The sequence below is a fragment of the Mustela nigripes genome, chromosome 2, assembly GCF_022355385.1.
Source record: "Mustela nigripes isolate SB6536 chromosome 2, MUSNIG.SB6536, whole genome shotgun sequence".
In the NCBI taxonomy this organism is placed as follows: domain Eukaryota; kingdom Metazoa; phylum Chordata; class Mammalia; order Carnivora; family Mustelidae; genus Mustela; species Mustela nigripes.
In genome coordinates, this window is record NC_081558.1 from 11,125,291 (window position 1) to 11,145,516 (window position 20,226).

The 20,226-nt window shown below is 39.1% G+C and overlaps 1 protein-coding gene across 1 annotated transcript; it reads left to right on the forward strand.

Moving 5' to 3' along the window:
- The first annotated feature begins 17,828 nt into the window (after positions 1–17,828).
- On the forward strand, positions 17,829–18,797 carry LOC132010381 (olfactory receptor-like protein OLF4). The gene has a single exon (XM_059388255.1). The coding sequence runs from the start codon at positions 17,829–17,831 to the stop codon at positions 18,795–18,797; it is 969 nt and encodes a 322-aa protein (XP_059244238.1).
- The last annotated feature ends 1,429 nt before the right edge of the window (positions 18,798–20,226 follow it).

The window sequence follows — 20,226 nt, forward strand, 5'->3', positions numbered from 1 at the left end:
ACTGCAAGACTAAAAAAAATCACAGGGAAAAAGCCATGAGTTCCGTGCTTTGCTTTCTCCTCCTCTGGAATTCTGCTGCTCTCCTTGGTATTGAAACCATACTCCTTGGTAGGTGAACTTCGTCTTGGCTGGATTTCTTGTTGATCTTCTGGGGGAGGGGCCTGGTGTATTGATTCTCAAGTGTCTTTGCCCCAGGCGGAATTGCACTGCCCTTATCAGGGGCCAGGGTGAGTAATCTGCTCGGGTTTGCTTTCAGGAGCTTTTGTTCCCTGAGTGCTTTCCATAGAGTTCTGGAGGATGGGAATACAAATGGTGGCATCCTGGTCTCTGGCCCGGAGGAGCCGAGTGCCCAGGGCCCCACTTCTCAGTGCGCCCTCAGAGAACAGCGCCCAGTTACTCCCATCTGCCTGACCTTCGGCCGCGCTCTGAGCTCAACGAGCCTGCGAATGGTTTGAGGTAACACCGAGCTGTGAGCTCACTGTCGGCTCTGTCTCTGTAGCCGGCTTTCCCGTTCCAATCCCGCAAGTTCTGCGACACTCAGACACCCCCGATCCTTCTTTGACCCTGTGGGACCTGAGGCCACGCTGACCCCGCGTGGGCTTCGCCCCAGTTTAGCCTCTGGAGCGATGTCCCTCAGTGGAACAGACTTTTAAATGTCGTGATTTTGTGCGCCGTTGCTCCGCTGCTTGCAGGGAGCCGGCCCCTCCCCCCGGGGTCTATCTTCCTGTCGCTTTGGATTCACTTCTCCGCTGGTCCTACCTTTCAGAAAGTGGTTGATTTTTTGTTTCCAGAATTGCTGTTCTTCTTCTCTTCGATCTGCCGATGGATTTTCAGGTGTTTGCAATCTTTAGATAAGCTATCTAGCTGATCTCCAGCTAGCTGAAGTAGTCTCAGCCTGCTACTTCTCCGCCATCTTGACTCCTCCCCCCAACCTGTCCTTTGAAGACATGTTTCACCTCCACCACCATCCCCAGGTGCTGGTTAATATACAAAGAGAAAAGTTATAACCTTTGCAGGCTGCATGACACAGACATACTTTTTCCTACTCTGCATGCTGGGATTACTTTCTCCTGAATGTGATGGTCTATGATGTCTTTGTGGCCATCTGTCACCTGCTACGCTACAGGGTCATCATGAACTGGCTCTGTGGACTGCTGGTTTGGTGTCCTGGGTCATAAGTGTTCTGAATTCCTTGTTACAGAGCTTAATGTTGTTGTGGCTATCCTTCTGTACAGAGGTGGAAATCCCCCAGACCCTCAAGGTCCTGAAATACTTGCTTTCAAATTCCTTAGAGACTTATGCTATCCTTAACACCCACTAATTAAAAAGTATATAGTTAGTAACTCCTCACAATCCCATTGCAGCTCTCTGTCCACAGGTCTTGCCTTCATGCAGTAATAAAATCACCTTTTTGCACTGTAGAACCTTTCAATATTCACTCTTGACTGTTGGGCATGACCATCCCCCATCATATAATTCCTTCAGAATTGCATGTATTTGGTGCAGAAGACTTAAAACTAAGTAAGGGACAGGGGGTTCTAGGTAGGGACAGACAGGTGGGGAGCTATGTGACCAGTCTCACACAGAAGACTATATGACCAGGCTCTACAATATTTCTGAGAGAGAAATGAGATGTTTCTGAGAGAGAAAGGAACATAAGGAATCCATGTTGTTTGCCCTAAGTATAAATGAGATATTTGCATGATAGTTATCAATCACCTTGTTTGTCCTAAATGTTATAGATGAGATATTCACCAAGTTCCCTGGTCACTTTTCTATAAAAGGCCAACCATAAAAGCCCTGAGTGGCAACCCAGTCAGAACCCCTCTCACTCTAGAGAGCTTTTTTTCCCCCCTTTCCTTTCTGTTCTCACCATCACTTAATAAACTTCCCTTCACTCCACCCTTTTGTGTCTGCAAGATTCATTCTTAAATTCCAGGAGACAAGAACCCTGTAACCTTGCAATAAATCCCCCTACACCTATCTCTTACACAGGAACATAGACCAGGACCAGCACATCAGCATCACCCGGGAGCTTGTTAGAAATGCAGAATCTCTGGGCCCCCCAGGACCTGTGATCTGATCCTATATTTGTACTGTGGTCTGGGTTGTTTCACATGCACATTGAAATTGGAGGGATAATGGTCTAGAAAGATTTCAAGCTTTTGTGGTTGACACTTGCACGAGGATAATAATATTATGGGGATGCTTTCCTTTTGATTGTAGATGTTCAGCAGCATCCCTTCAGACATTGCCAAACCTTCCCCAGGCAAATTCATTTCTGCTTGAGAACCACTGTCCCAGAGCTTGAGAACTAGGAGTATCTCAACAGAATGGCACTCAAGGACAACCATATACTTGGGTATTAAATGTGGACAGATCACTGTACAGCACCAAGGATCATTTATACAATGTAGAATGGAATTCATAAATGAACTTCATTAGGGATTATATGTTTATAAACGTTAAGTAAAAATCCCTATGATATGATAAACTCACATTATAATACATAAAAAGATCTAAATACATCTATTATAATAAAAATTTTTTATAACAAGGGTCAAGTGTCTGCTTTCAATTTGTGATAAAGTAAGAAATTCCTAATTGTAATGGCAAATGTGTCTTGAAGCCAATGTGTATGATGGTCAATATTTATTATCAGAAAAACTCACTTCTCCACCTTATTGAATAGAATAATAGACTGAGTCAGGAGATAGCAGGGCTGGGTCCACACCACATGTGGTATTCCACATTTTGAAAATAAAGAGACCTAACCCAGTCATGATCCTTGGACAATTGTAGAATTGGGAGAAGATTATAATTCAGAGCTTAGACAAGTGGTAGGAGATTTATACATCAGGAAGAGGGCAAGGTAAAGGAAAAGGAGTAAAACAAACAAAAGAACTGGATTGACTTAATCTCTAACCTAGTCTTTTGGGAACATATTCGTTAGGAAAACATCCTTTCTATCCATGCTACAGATTATAAGTTTATCAAAAAGAGATCTTAAAGCCCAAGAATATCAATCCAAAGATGTCACATTAAAAAGGGAAAAGGGGTTAATCTCATCCACTGTCAGATCACATGAAAAGGAATCAGTCAAATAATGATGCAGGTGGTACAGAAAAAAAAAATCTATACTTGATATAAAAATGTCCACCTTTTTTGTATTGGGTATACTTCCTTTTGTGAAGTGGTGTATCTCTTTGATCAAGGGTCTAGGATATATAAAATATATGTATATGTGTGTGTATATATACACACACATACATATATATGTATATATATTAAATTCTACACATACTTATATTTTTTATTGATATAGTTTTGTGTAAACATACATAAGATATAAGATATCCCTGTCTTTTAAATAAATTTATTCTGTTCTCTTACCATTTTTGCTACGCAAAATGTAATGCAATCAGGGGTTGGAAGCTGCCAGAACTAAGGTAGAAGATACTTCTACACAGTCTCTTAGGGACCACCCAAGCTTTTTAGAACATTCTTCTCGCTCATTCATTTATTCCCCCCTCCCTATCAATCTCTGTTTCTCTGTTTATTGTCCAGACCTTTTTTTTTTTTTAATGTGATGTTAGTCACCATACACTACATCATTAGTTTTTGATGTAGTCTTCAATAATTCATTATTTGCATATAATACCCAGTGCTCATTACAATGCATGCCCTCCTTAATACCCATCACTGGGCTACACTATCTCCCTACCCACTCCCTTCTAAAACCCTCAGATTCTTTCCAGGAGTTGGTAATCTCTCATGGATTCTCTCTCCCACTGATTCCCCCCTCTTAAGTTTTCTCTTCTTTCCCCTAATGTCATCTTTGCTATTACTTATGTTCCACATATGAGTAAAGCCATATGATAATTGTCTTTCTCTACTTGACTTATTTCACTTAACATAATCCCCTCCAGTTCCATCCAAGTTCATGAAAATGGGGGGTGTTCTTCCTTTCTCACCAGACTTTTTTTATGTTTGTGTAAGTCACAACAAACATTGTCATTCCAATATAGATCCCAAACTACCTTTGTTCATTTGTTTTTTTCTACTTTCTTTTTCTTTTATTAAGTTCAATAAGCCTACATGAAGTACATCATTTGTTATTAATGTGGTGTTCAGTGATTCATTATTTGCATACAATGCCCAGTGCTCATCACAACCAGTGCCCTCCTTAATACCATCTCCTGATTATACCATCCCCACACACCACACCTTTCTTTAAAACTCAGTTTGTTTCCGGGAACCCACAATCTCTTATGGTTTGTCTCCCTTTCTGAATTCTTCCCATTCAGTTTTCCCTCTCTTCCAATATGGTCCTCTATGCTATTCTTTATATTCCACATATGAGTAAAATCATGATAATTGTCTTTCTCTGCTTGACTTATTTCACTCAGCATAATACTCTTCAGTTACATTCATGTCAATGCAAATGCCAGGTATTTATCGTTTCTTATGGTTCAGTAATTTTCCATTGTGTACATGCACCACATCTTCTTTATCCATTTATCTGTTGAAGGACATCTTGGCTCCTTCTGCAGTTGGGCTATTGTGGACATTGCTGGTATGAACATTGGGGTGCATGAGTCCCTTCTTTTTTTAAATTAATTTATTTATTTTCAGCATAACAGTATTCATTATTTTTTCACCATACCCAGTGCTCCATGCAACCCGTGCCCTCTATAATACCCACCACCTGGTACCTCTGCCTCTTCAAACCCCTCAGATTGTTTTTCAGAGTCCATAGTCTCTCATGATTCACCTCCCCTTCCAATTTCCCCCAACTTCCTTCTCCTCTCTAACTCCCCATGTCCTCCATGCTATTTGTTATGTTCCACAAATAAGTGAAACCATAAGATAATTGACTCTCTCTGCTTGACTTATTTTACTCAGCATAATCTCTTCCAGTCCCATCCATGTTGCCACAAAAGTTGGGTATTCATCCTTTCTGATAGAGGCATAATACACCATAGTGCATGTGTCCCTTCTTTTCACTACATCTGTATCTTTGCAGTGAATACCCAGTAGTGCAATTGCTGGGTCAGACGGTAGCTCCATATTTAATGTCCTGAGAAACCTCCATATTGTTTTCCAGAGTGGCTGTCCCAGCTTGCACTGCAAATATCAAGCATAATTTATATTTCATTATCGTAAAATACCATTTCCAATCATTGTATTCTTAGCCATGCAGAGGGTATATATTGGTGACAGCTTCCTTGGATTTGTACTCTATTTCTTGAAGTTCCTTGAGGTGATTTTGGGTATGTTATTAAAGAATACTGTGCCTCAGTATTGTAACTTGATGAATGAATGTATGGACAGAATTGTGTTTCCTTAACATTCATATGTTGAAGTCCTAATCCCCATGACCTCTGAATATGGCTGTTTTTAGAGATAGAGATGTTATATGATACGATATATGATACAGTCAACATTGGTAGTCTGTAATCTAATATGAATGGCGTCCTTAGAAGAAAGAAAGAGAAAGATGGAGTGTGGTGGGAAAAGATATATTTCACAGAATTTAACTCACTTGACTGAGGGGCTTTGTAAATTTGGAGGCTGGAAATTCAAGTGAGAGTTGATCTTGAGTATTGCAACCTGGCAGGAAACTCAGGCAGAATTTCTAGTTTGCTGAAGTGCTTCTTCAGGAAACTTTGGTATTTGCTCTTATGGCCTTCCACTGATTGAGTGGGGTTTACCCATATAACCAAAGCATCTGCTTTACTTCCAACTAGTGCTTGGAAATGTCAGTACCGTTAGGACATCTAATCCTGTGTTTGACCAAACAACTGGGTCCCCTAACCTAACCAGGAGGACATAAAGTAAGCTGTTACACAGGGAAATGGAAAAACATGTCAACCACGGATCCTTCTCTCATTTACAGGATAATTAACTAGAAGAATAATGAACAGAATGCCACCACCTTATCCGCAAGACAGCTGACTCTGGGTCTGTGGTTTATAGATCACTACATAAAATCAGTTAACTTGATTTTAAAAATTGAGGGCATTCCCAGCACTCTTGGGTGGTACAGTTGGTTGAGCATGCAACTCATTTTCAGCTGGAGTCGTGATCTTGGGATGCTGATTTGGGCCCCATGTGGGGCTCTGAGCTTAGTGCAGAGTCTGCTTGAAATTCTCTCTCCCTCTCCCACTGCCCCCTCCACTTGTGCACTCTCTCACATATAAATAAATAAATATGTCTTTTAAAAAAACAGTTTAAAAAGTGTTTTTCTTTCTCCACATCCTCACCAACACTTGTTCCCTGTCTTGTTTATTTTTATCATTTTAACTGGTGTAAGGTGGTATCTCAGTGTAGTTTTGATTTATATCTCCCTGATGGCAAGAGATGTTGAGCATGTTTTCATGTGTTTGTTTGGCCATTTGTATGTCTTCTTTGACAAAGTGTCTGTTCACGTCTTCTCCCCATTCTTTGACTTGATTATTTGTTTTTTTTTTTTTTAATATTGAGTTTGAGAAGTTCTTTATAGATCTTGGATACCAACCTTCTATCTATAGTGTCATTTGTAAATATCTTCTCCTATTCCATGGGTTGTCTTTTAGTATTGTTGACTGTTGACTGTTTACTTTGCTCTGCAGAAGCTTTTTATCTTGATGAGGTCCCAAAAGTTCATTTTTGCTTTTGTTTCCCTTCTCTTTGGAGATGTGTCTTGAAAAAAATCACCTGGCCACTGTTTGCTGACCAATATACTGAATTTACTGTACTGTGTGATTTTGGTAGATTCCTGTCTCACATTGAGGTCTTTCGTCCATTTTAGGTTTATCTTTATGTATGCTGTAAGAGAATGGTCTAGTTTCATTCTTCTGCACGTGGCTGTCCAACTTTCCCAGCTCTGTTTATTGCAGAAACTGTATTTTTCCCATCAAATATTCTTTCTGCCTTATCAAAGATTAGTTGACCATAGAGTTGAGGTTCTATATCTGCTGCATTTCTGTACACTAAAAATGACACAGAAGAAAGAGAAATTAAGGCATCAGTTTTACTTACAATAGCACCCAAAACCATAAGATACCTTGGAATAAACCTATCTAAAAAGGTAAAGGATCTATACTCTAAAAACTACAGAACACTTATGAAAGAAACGACTATACAAAAGGATAGAAAAACATTCCATGCTCACGTATTCAAACAATAAACATTGTAAAAATGTCCGTGATACCCAGAGCAGTCTATACATTCAGTGCAATCCCTATCAAAATACCATCAACATTTTCACAGAGCTGGAACAAACAATCCTAAAATTTGTATGAAATCAGAAAAGACTCTGAATCACCAGAGGAAAATTTATTAAAACACACACACACACACACACACACACACACAGCAATGGGCTACACAGTGCTTGACTTCAAGGTATATTATTACAAAACTGTGATCATCAAAACCATTGTGCTGGCACAAAAACAGACACATAGATCAGTGGAACAGAATAGAGACCCCAGAAAAGAACTCTTAACTCTATGGTCAATTGAACATAATTAAAAAAAAAAAAATCTTAGAGGAGAACATAGGCAGTAACCTCTTAAGCCTTGGCCACAGTGACTTTTGCAAGACACGTCTCTTAAACCAAGGTAAAGAGAAACAAAAATGAACTTTTGGGATTTCATTAAGATAAAAACTTCTGCACAGCAAAGGAAATAGTCAACAAAACTAAAGGCAACCCACAGAATGGGAGAAGGTATTTGCAAATGACATTATGAATAAAGGGCTGGGATCTAAGATATATAAAGAGCTTATCACACTCAATACAAAAAGAAAGAAAGAAAGAAAGAAAGAAAGAAAGAAAGAAAGAAAGAAAGAAAGAAAACAAATCCAGTAATGAAATGGGAAGAAGACATGAACAGACATTTATCCAAAGAAGATATACAAATGACCAACAGACACATGAAAACATGCTCCACATCACTTGACATCAGGGAACTACAGATCAAAACCACAATGAGATATCACCTTACACCAGTTAGAATGGCAAAAATTAACAAGATAGGGAAAAAAAATGTTGGTGAGATGTGGAAAAAGTAGAAACCTCTTACACTGTTGGTGGGAATGCAAGTTGTACAGGCACCTGGAAAATAGAATGGAGGTTCCTCAAGATGTTAAAAATAGAGCTATCCTATGACCCAGCAATTGCACTACTGGGTGTTTACCCCAAAGATACAGAAGTAGTGAAATGAAAGGGCATATTTCACCCCAATGTTCATAGAAGCAATGTTCACAATAGCCACATTGTGGAAAGAGCCAAGGTATCCTTCAACTGATAAATTGATAAATATATGATAAATATATACAATGGAATATTACTCAGCCATCAGAAAGGATGAATATCATTTGAATTGACATGAATGTAAGTGCAGGGTGTTATGCTGAGTGTAATAAGTCAAGCAGAGAAATACAATCACAATAAGGTTTTACTTATACATGAAATGTAAGGAATACAGCAGAGGATCATAAGGGATAGGAGGGAAAACTGAATGGAAAGAATCAGAGATGGAGATAAACCATGTGACACTACTGACTCTAGGAAACCAACTGAGGGTTGTAGAAAGGGATATGGGTAGGCCAATGGTGTAACTGGATGATGGGCTTTAAGTATAGCATGAGATACTATGATCACTGGGTGATTCACAATGATGAATCATTGAGCACTGCATCAAAAACTAGTGGTGTGATATATGTTGGCAAATTAAATTTAAATAAAATAAATAAACAATTAATTAAGTAAGTAAAGTAATAAAGAATTCACATTTAAATGCAAAGGCACAGAGCACCTGGTTGTCTCAGACATTGGAGCAACTCCAAATAAATTATAGCAACTCTTTTTTTTTTCTTTAAAGTTTTTGCCTTTTTTTAGATTTTATTTATTTATTTGACAGACAGAGATCACAACTAGGCAGAAAGTCAGGCAGAGAGAGAGAGTGGAGAAAGCAGGCTTCCCACTGAGCAGAGAGTCCAATGCTGGGCTCGATCCCAGGACCCTGGGATCATGACCTGAGCTGAAGGAAGAGGCTTTAACCCACTGAGCCACCCAGGTGCCCCTAAAGTTTTTGCTTTTAAGTGATCTCTACCAAAAACGTGGGGCTCAAACCCACAATCCTGAGTTTAAGAGTCACCTGCTCCACCAACAGAAAAGGACAGGCAGCCAGAACCCACTATGCTTGATCTTAGTGTTGTTGTTCAAACCTTACATTGGGCATAAAGATTACTTTAAAAATAAATAAGAAGGGCACTTCAGTGGTTCAGTCTGTTAAGGATCACACTATTTTTTTAAATTTATTTTTTATTTATTTTCAGCATAACAGTATTCAAGGGAAAGTTGAGAAGGAACTCAAACACCTGGAAGCTAAAGACCACCTTGCTTAAGAATGCTTGGATCAACCACTAGATCAATGAACTGAAACAATTCATGGAAACCAATGAGAATGAAGACACTTTGGTCCAAAACCTATGGGATAAAGCAAAGGCGGTCCTAAGGGGGAAGTACATAGCCATCTAAACCTCCCTCAAAAAAAAAAAATGAAAAATACAGAACACACCAGTTGTCTCTACACCTTAAAGAATTGGAGAATCAATAACAAATCAAACCAACTCCACACATAAGAAGGGAAATCATCAAGATTAGAGCTGAGATCAATGAGGGAGAAACCAGAGATACAGTAGAACGTATCAATGAAACTGGAAGCTGGTTTTTTGAAAGAATCAATAAGATTGATAAACCATTGGCCACACTAATCCAAAAGAAAGAGAGAAGGCTCAAATTCATAAAATTATGAATGAAAAGGGAGAGATCACAACAAACACCAAGGAAGTAGAAACAATCATCAGAAGTTATTATCAATAGTTATATCCCAATAAGCTAAGCAACCTAGATGAAATGGATGCATTCCTGGAAAACTATAAACTCCCAAAATTGAACCAGGAAGAAATCGACAACCTGAATAGACCAATATCTAGTAACGAGATTGAAGTAGTGATCAGAAACCTCCCAAAAAACAAGAGCCCAGGACCTGTTGGATTCCCTGGGGAATTCTACCACACTTTCAAAAAAGAAATAACACCTATTCTCCCTGAACCTGTTTCAAAAAATTGAAGCAGAAGGAAAAGTTCCAGACTCTTTCTATGAAGCCAGCATTACCTTGATCCCCAAACCAGGCAAAGTCCCTACCAAAAAGGAAAATTCCAGACCAATATCACTGATGAATATGGATTCTAAGATTCTCAACAAGATCCTAGCAAACAGTATCCAACAGAACATTAAAAGATTATCCACCATGCCCATGTGGGATTCATCCCTGGGCTACAAGGATGGTTCAACATTCGCTAATCAGTCAATGTGATAGAACAAATTGATATGAGAACAGAGAAGAACCACATGGTCCTCTCAATTGATGCAGAAAAAGCATTTGACAAAATCCAGCATTTGTTCCTGATTAAAACCCTTCAAAGTATAGGGATAGAGGGAATATTCCTGAACTTCATCAGATCTATCTATGAAAGACCCACAGTGAATATCATCCTCAATGGCAAAAAGCTTGCAGCCTTCCCGTTGAGATCAGAAACACGACAAGGATGCCCACTTTCACCACTCCTGTTCAACATAGCATTAGAAGTCCTAGCAACAGCAATCAGACAACAAAGAGAAATAAAAGGTATCCAAATTGGTAATGAAGAAGTCAAACTCTCTCTCTTTGCAGATGACATGATTCTTTATATGGAAAACCCAAAAGACGCCACCCCCGAACTACTAGAACTCATAAAGCAATTCAGCAACGTGGCAGGATACAAAGTCAATGTACAGAAATCAGTGGCTTTCTTATACACTAACAATGAAAATACAGAAAGGGAAATTAGAGAGCTGATTCCATTTACTATAGCACCAAGAACTATAAGATACCTGGGAAGAAACCTAACCAAACAGGTAAAGGATCTGTACTTGAGTAACTACAGGACAGTCATGAAAGAAATTGAAGAAGACACAAAAAGATGGAAGACCATCCCATGCTCTTGGATCGGAAGAATAAACATTGTTAAAATGTCTATACTGCCTAGAGCAATCTATAATTTTAGTGTCATTCCGATCAAAATTCCACCGGTATTCTTCAAAGAGCTGGAGCAAATTATCCTAAAATTTGTATGGAAGCCGAAGAGACCCTGAATTGCTAAGGAAATGTTGAAAAACAAAAATAAAATGAGGGGCATCACATAACCTGATTTCAAGCTTTACTACAAAGCTGTGATCACCAAGACAGCATGGTACTGGCATAAAAACAGACACATAGACCAGTGGAACAGAGTAGAGAGCCCATATGGACCCTCAACTCTATGGTCAAATAATCTTCGACAAAACAGGAAAAAATATTCAGTGGAAGAAAGACAGTCTCTCCATTAAATCGTGCTGGGAAAACTGGACACCTATATGTAGAAGAATGAAACTCGACCATTCTCTTATACGCAAACATAAACTCAAAATGGATAAAAGTCCTCAATGTGAGACAGGAATCAATCAGAATCCTAGAGGAGAACATAGGCAGTAATCTCTTCGATATCAGCCACAGCAACTTCTTTCAAGATATGTCTCCCAAGGCAAAGGAAACAAAATTGAAGATAAACTTTTGGGACTTCATCAAAATCAAAAGCTTCTGCTCAACAAAGGAAACAGTCAAGAAAACAAAGAGGCAACAGACAGAATGGGAGAAGATATTTTCAACGGACAGTACAGACAAATGGTTGATATCCAGGATCTATAATGAACTCCTCAAACTCAACACACACAAAACAGTCAATCATATCAAAAAATGGTCAGAAGATATGGACAGACACTTCTCCAATGAAGACATACAAATGGCTATCAGACACATGAAAAAATGTTCATCATCACTAGCCATCAGGGGAATTCAAATTAAAACCACAGTGAGATATCACATTACACCAGTTAGAATGGCCAAAATTAGCAAGACAGGAAACAACATGTGTTGGAGGGGATGTGGAGTAAGGGGAACTCTCTTCCACTGTTGCTGGAAATGCAAGTTGGTGCAGCCTCTTTGGAGAACAGTGTGGAGTTTCCTCAAGAAATTAAAAATGGAACTTCCCTATGACTTTGCCATTGCACTCCTGGGTATTTACTCCAAAGATACAGGTGTCGTGAAAGGAAGGGCCATCTGTACCCCAATGTTTATAGCAGCAATGGCCACAGTCGCCAAACAGTGGAAAGAACCATGATACCCTTCATCAGACAAATGGATAAGATAGATGGGGGTGTGGGTGTGTGTGTGTGTGTGTGTGTGTGTGTGTGTGTGTGTTTAAACATATACACTATGGAGTATTATGTCTCCATCAGAAAGGATGAATACCCAACTTTTGTAGCAACATGGACGGGACTCGAAGAGATTATGCTGAGTGAAATAAGTCAAGCAGTCAAGAAGAGAGAGTCAATTATCATATGGTTTCACTTATTTGTGGAGCATAACAAATATCATGGAGGACATGGGGAGATAGAGAGGAGAAGGGAGTTGGGGGAAATTGGAAGGGGAGGTGAACCATGAGAGACTACGGACTCTGAAAAACAATCTGAGGGTTTTGAAGGGGCTGGGGGTGGGAGGTCGGGGTACCAGGTGGTGGGTATTATAGAGACCACGGATTGCATTGAGCACTGGGTGTGGTGCAAAAATAATGAATACTCTTTTGCTGAAAATAAAAAATAAATTAAAAAATAAGAAGATATGTGACTGGAGGAGATTATGCTGAATGAAATGATTCAAGCAGAGAGAGTCAATTATCATATGGTTCACTTACTTGTAGAGCATAAGAAATAACACAAAGGACACTGGGAGAAGGAGAGCAGAAGGGAGTTCGGGGAAATTGGAAGGGGAGATGAACCATGAGAGCTTGTGGACTCTGAGAAACAAACTGAGGGTTTCAGAGGGGACAGTGGTCGGAGGTTAGGTGAGCCTGCTCCTGGGTATTAAGGAGGGCACGTACTGCATGGAGCACTAGGTGTGGTGTTTAAAAAAAATGAATCTTGGAACACTGAAAAAATTAAGTTAAATTTAAAAAAAAAGTAAAAAGGAAAATAACTTTCTAGAGATGTCAGGGATATCATCCACTCCAAGTTAATGCTTTGAAGGACAAAAGAGATCTAGTCAGGATCAATTCCTCAGTCTTAAGCAGGAGAAAATGTTCACTCAGGAGTGGGATAAGGTGCTGGGAGTTAAGATCTCTGAAAAGCAGAAGTCATAGAAAAAGAGTAAGAAAAACTGACTTCACCTGGCTTAACATCTGGTCTCCTATGAACAAAAATTCAATAGGAAAATATTCCTTTCTGTCCACACTAGTGTCCCTCAGGGAAAACATGTGCCTACAGGTAGGAGGAACAAGAGGAAAATGTGCCTAATGAGCAGACCAAAGCAGCTGTAAATATGTCCACTGCTGCAGTCCCACAGCATGGGCAAACTTGTAAGGGACAAGATCTGGTCTTTTCTTGTGCATCCCTAAGTCTGGATGGGGCACTGGAGCCTGATTCATTCCTGCTTTCTTGTCTGGGGACAGAGCTTCATCCTCCATCATCTATCGACCAGACAGGTATTTTTCATTTCCATGTAGAGACCTTCCTCTCCGAGACCCTATCAAGTTGAATTTACTGCCTATTAGGGACACAGCAGGAAAAGATCAAGAAAGTGAAAGTCAAGGGCATTTACCTGAGGTCATCTGAGGGCCAGCCAAGCCCAGCCCAGAGCTGAGAGTTTGCTGTGGCTGTTTGCTGGCTTGATTAAGAAAAAAAAAAATTACTGGTTGTTTGATGTATATATTTATGATGCTAAAAATAGAAGTTAACATGGAACTCCAAAATGCAAGGAATAATAATAAGGGGAAACCCAATTCTGTGAGGGATAGGAAGCATAAAAGTAAAACACGATATCAAGGATCTTTGCAATTAACCAGAGTAGAAAAGTCAAGTATTAGCTGTGGAAGGATATACAGTAAAGTGAGTATACAGTGAAGTGGGGATATGTCTTTTCATGTTTAAGATGGGACATATTAGACTATATTTCTATGTTGAGGAGAAAAGTCCAGATGAAAGAATTCTCACAGATATATCCATGTAAGAGCCGTCCATAAAACATATGTATCACAGTACTTCCTTTCTCAAGTATTCCAATGAAATTTTTTACAAGGATTTGTGGAAAAGTGTATGCTAATGAGCTTCCTTTACAATTACCTCATTACCTGTGAGCCACAGTATGTGCTGGGTTAGCTAGTCACACACTTTCTCTGTTAAAAATTGTCTATAGGAGTCAGAATGGTTTTATTTATGTTTTTTATTGTATTCTTTCAAGCAAATTACTGCTATTTATTTCACTAATTTGGCTACTTGCCATTTTTTCTTTTTTAAGTATGTGTAGATGTATTTGTGCAGAATGTGCAAGTGTTTAAATTTTGAGTTTTAAGTCTCTGAGTTAGTCATAATATATTCCCTATAATAATTCTCTACTTTTTGTTTGTTTTGCTGGAACAATTGATATTACCATAATATTCATCACTTGTTCATACTTTTTTTCCAAAGACTAAAAATGAATGTCCTTCTGCATATTTATTGCTCACAAATCGCTCTTTATATCCAACTTGTGTTCACATCTCCACATACCTTATAGTTCCTTTTGGCCTTTTATTATTGGCTCTATTTCTAAAATAGAAATGCCATCATTTGAAAGGAATTCTTATTATATTTGGCCATGAATCACCTTTACCTTCCATAAGCATACTTTCATCTCTTTCTGTGAGATAAAACTAAAACGTTAGATACTGCTTCTCTCCACATTAAAAGACTTTTTCAAATTCTTTCCTAAGTCCTTGGCAATCTAATTTATATTTGAATAGGCATAGGAAAAACAAGATTTTTTTTAAAGATTTTATTTATTTACTTGAGAGAGAGACAGTGAGAGAGAGCATTAATGAGGAGAAGGTCAGAGAGAGAAGCAGACTCCCCATGGAGCTGGGAGCCTGATGCGGGACTTGATCCCAGGACTCCAGGATCATGACCTGAGCCAAAGGCAGTTGTCCAACCAACTGAGCCACCCAGGCGTCCCGAAAAACAAGATTTTTGTTGCCTGCTATCTGGTTAAAAAAATGCCCAAATTTTGTGAAATTTTTGTTTATTCTTTTTACTCATTTTTTTTCTTGTGACGTTCACTCTGTAAGGTGTTTCACACCATAAAGATCTCACTACTTTGTGTTGTGGACAAATTTAATTTAGTTCTCATTATTTTTGCTGGGTATAAATGGGTTGTAACCAGAAGGGGATGACATGAGCACCAAAGTAACTTTCCTTCCTCAGAGTCTTTCAGAACAACTGAGCTTATTAGATCATTTTATTCTTTATGGCCATCTAATTTCTCCCTCCCTCTGTCTATTTGTCTCTATCTCTCTGTCTATTGAAAATATTTTTTTTCTGCTGTTATTTTTATAATTTCTAACTTAAATTCAATTTAATTTAATGAACATATTGTGTATTATTAGATTCAGAGGTAGAATTTAGTGATTCACCAGTTGCATATAACACTCAGGGCTCATTCCATCAAGTACCCTCCTTAACGACCATCTCCCAGTCACCTCATCCCCTTACCCACTCCCCTCCTGCAACCCTCAGTTTCTATCCTATAATCAAGTCTCTATGGTTTCCCTCCTTCTCTGCTTTTACCTTATTTTATTTTTCATTTCTTTCCCCTATGTTCTTCAGTTTTATTTCTTAAGTTCTACATATAAATAAAATCATATGGTATTTGTCTATCTCTGATTTATTTTGCTTAGCATAATACATGCTAGTGCCGTCCACATCCTTGCAAACAGCAAGATTTTATCTTTATTGGCTGAGTAATACTACATTGTGTATATATACCACATCTTCTTTATCCACTTATCTGTGTATGGACATCTGGGCTCTTTCCATTTTTTGCCTATTGTGGACATTGCTGCTATAAACATTGAGTTGCATGTGCCTCTTTGTGACACTATGTTTGTACTGATTGGATGAATACCAAGCAATGCAATGGCAAAATGGCAAGGTAGCTCTTTTTTGAACTTTTTGAGGAACCTCCATACTGTTTTCCAGAGTGGCTGCACCAGATTGCATTCCCACCAACAGTGTGAGAGGATTCCTCTTTCTCTGCACCTGGGCAAACATCTGTAGTTTCCTGAATTGTTAACTTTAGCCATTCTGGCTGGTGTGAGGTGGTATCTCATTGTGGTTTTTATTTGTATTTGCCTGATGATGAGTGATGTAACCACACATTTTTCATGTGTCTTTTAGCTGTATAGAATTGTACAAAAACCATGAGATATCTAGGAAGAAACCTAACCAGAGAGGTAAAATATCTATAGCTAGAAGAATAATTATGAAAGAAATTGAGGAAGGCATAAGGAAATGAAAAACATTCCATGCTCATGGATTGGAAGAACAAATATTACTATAATGTCTATGCTACCCAAAGCAATCTACACATTTGAAACAATCCTTATCAAAATACCACCAGCATTTTTCACAGAGTTGGAACAAATAATCTAAAATGTGTATGGAGCCAGAAAAGACCCCAAATGTTGAACACAATTTTTTTTTATGTTTCTTTACATATAGGTCAGAAAGTGGCCATTCCAAAATGGAGCCCCAAGATGATTTGTCCCTGGGAAGCTCTAAATAGGAATTTCTGGGTCCTAGTTTTACATTCTTTATGGGAAAGGTAATATGATGTATATGCATTCATATTCCTAAAAAGTGTGTTAGAGCAGGTGGGGAAGAGGTGAGAATGACATAGAAGTAATAAACACCAGGAGGACATGGTGTGCTGAGTTGCATGTATGTGACACTGTGTGTGTGTGTCTGTATGAGTGTGCACGTGCACATGGGCATCTTAATGAGTGAGAGGAGTCCTCAGAGCAGTGATACACAGGGTCCTCCATTTTAATGTGAACTTTATAATACACAGGCCAAACTCAATCAACATATGATACTAAGAAGGGATAGTCAACTGACAGGATCCTATTGCAACCATTATAAAGTGTGAGAGGTACATAGTGGGGACAAGGAATTCTCTGTGTCTTGAATTTCAAGCAGCTGTGAGGCCACATGATTCTGTGTCATTCACTGCCACCACCTTTCATCACTCTCCCTTATTGTCCATTTCCCTAACCACACTGGATGCTTTCTGAGCTTTGATTTTCTGACAGAAGCACTGCCTCAAGGCCTTTTCCCCAGCTTTTCCCTCTACAAGGAAAGCCTCCCTTCTTCCATTCTCTCTCCCATGAGGTCTTTGTTCTAAGGTCACCTTGATAGCTAAGCTTGACTGAATACTCAGTATAACACTTAACACATTCTCTCCCTTAATCAGCTTCTGCTCTGTTCATATCATCTCTCCCCACCTCATGATTATTTGATCTTTAAATGTGCAACTAAGCTATCACCATCACTGAATTGTAGGGACATTTTTCTTTTCAGCACTCTACTTTATTACTAGAGTTTCCAAAACATGGTCAATGTGCTATATAGTCCTCCAATGCATGAAATATTTTCTTGCTAAAATGGTAAAATACACGACCTTTTGGGGAACATCTGATGTTGTGATGAAAATTCCTAATCAGAGAGGAACTAGGGATCCTCTCAAGGGGCCCAAATCCATTCACAAAATATTGCAATCAGTTTCTTCACTGAAAATGTAAATTGTTTCATTTCCACAATCTGAGGAAGGACTATTTGTGTGAAAATTAGTTCTGTTATTTTCCCCTGTGCTGGTAGTCAACTGCAACATATGGACCCAGGAAACAATACAGGAATTTCAGAGTTCCAGCTTCTGGGATTTTCAGAGAAACAAGAACTGCAGCTCCTCATATTCGGGCTTTTCCTCTCCATGTACCTGATCACTGTGGCTGGAAACATGCTCCTCATCCTGGCTGTCAACTCTGACTCCCACCTCCACACCCCCATGTACATCTTCCTCACCAACCTGTCCTTTGTAGACATATGTTTTACCTCTACCACCATACCCAAGATGCTGTGGAACATTCAGACTCAGAGTAAAGTCATAACCTATGCAGGATGCATGACACAGGTGTATTTTTTCATACTGTTTACAGGATTAGATATCTTTTTCCTGACTGTGATGGCTTATGACCGCTTTGTGGCCATCTGTCACCCGCTGTACTACACAGTCATCATGAACCCTTGGCTTTGTGGACTGCTGATTCTGGTATGCTGGATCCTGAGTGTCTTTCATTCCTTACTACACACTTCCATGGTGTTGCGGTTGTCCTTCTGCACAGAAGTGGAAATACCCCACTTTTTCTGTGAACTCAACCAAATGATCCAACTTGCATGTTCTGACACCTTTCTCAATAATATGGTGATGTATTTTGCAGCCATATTGCTGGCTGCTGGTCCCTTCATTGGTATCCTTTACTCTTACTCTAAGATCGTTTCCTCCATATGTGGGATCTCATCAGCTCAGGGCAAGTATAAAGCATTTTCTACCTGTACATCTCACCTCTCAGTTGTCTCCTTATTTTATTGTACAGGCCTAGGAGTGTACCTTAGCTCTGCTGCTACCCAGAACTCCCATTCTAGTGCAGTAGCCTCAGTGATGTACACTGTGGTCACACCCATGCTGAACCCCTTCATCTACAGCCTGAGGAACAAAGACATAAAGTGTTCTCTGATGAGATTCTCTGGGATGGCCGCTCAAAAATGGACAATTTTCCTGGAGCTGAAGAAGCACCCATGATTGCCGGGTTGAAAGCAAATGTTGTGATGCTTTGATCAAGTTGTGAAAGTGGAACATACATCTTCTATATTTTCTTTCCTGTAATATCTACTTTTTTACCTTCTGCATAATTTATGTAACTCACTTTTTTAAAAAAGATTTTATTTATTTATTTGACAGAGAGAGATCACAAGTAGGAAGAGAGGCAGGCAGAGAGAGAGAGGGAAGCAGGCTCCCTGCTGAGCAGAACCCAATGCGGGACTCAATTCCAGGATCCCTGAGATCATGACCTGAGCCAAAGGCAGCGGCTTAACCCACTGAGCCATACAGGCACCCTGTAACTCACTTTATTAAGATTTGTGATAACTCTGATATCCAAGAAATTTTCCCTTTGTCATTTTCCTTCTCTCTTAATGTCCTTTCTAACCTTGGATATGAAATATTTGGACATTCTTATTTGAGGGATTGTGTGCATATGTTAAGAATAATTTCTTCTTAAATAAAGCATCATAGTGATTTTTTTCTTTTGTTTACCTAAGTACACTTCAATGGGAAATCTACTCTTGGCCATAACAGCTACTTATGTAAGTTTATAACAGAGAAAAATCTGAGACAACTATGCTTCACTTTTGTGAACATTATTCCTTTGTATATCACTGCCTTAAGTGCTTTTCTTAAGAATGCAAACTCCAACATAATGGTGGTTATAGCAGACCATGGGATTTTTCTACACATTAGGATCTTTTTGTTACATAGCTTCTGTCCACCACGAGTTCCATAGTCACTTGCAAAAAAAAAAATGATAATAAAATACATGTCTCCAAGTGCAATCTACCCAAAAAGACAAATATGCATAAAAAGAGTGACATAATATGGCCTTAGAATCAAACTTGGCTTCAAGGATGATAAAGCAAAATATTAAATCATACATTTATTGCTGTGAAAAATAGTTCTTTCTCAGGCACTTCATGTATTTATTGAATTACAGTATATCAAAGTCATTTGTAAAGTGTGTTCATTAAGGTGAAAGACCAGTGGCATGTTTTGGTTTTTATTAAATTATTTTCTAAATTCTGGTTGGAATTTTCATGTGGTACATACAAATGTGATTCCTTGGGCCCCTGCATGGCTCAGTCTGTTAAGTGTCTGCCTTAAGTTCAGGATATGATCTGGGGGTTCTGGGTTCAAGGCCTGCATTGGGATCCCTGCTCAGCAGGAGCTTCATACCTTGAAACCAGCAGTCAGAGATAATCTGTTGGTATAGATTCTGATATATCTTCTTATGTCTCAGGCTGATTGTGTGGGCGTTCAGAGTGGTCTGGTAGATATCCAGCTCAATTCAGGGAATGGTTGAAATAGGATCCCCTACACCTCCACCTTCTTGACCTCCTCCCCTGTTGGCCATCTCTATGTCTTCATTGAAAAATGTCTGTTCAGATCATCTGCCCAT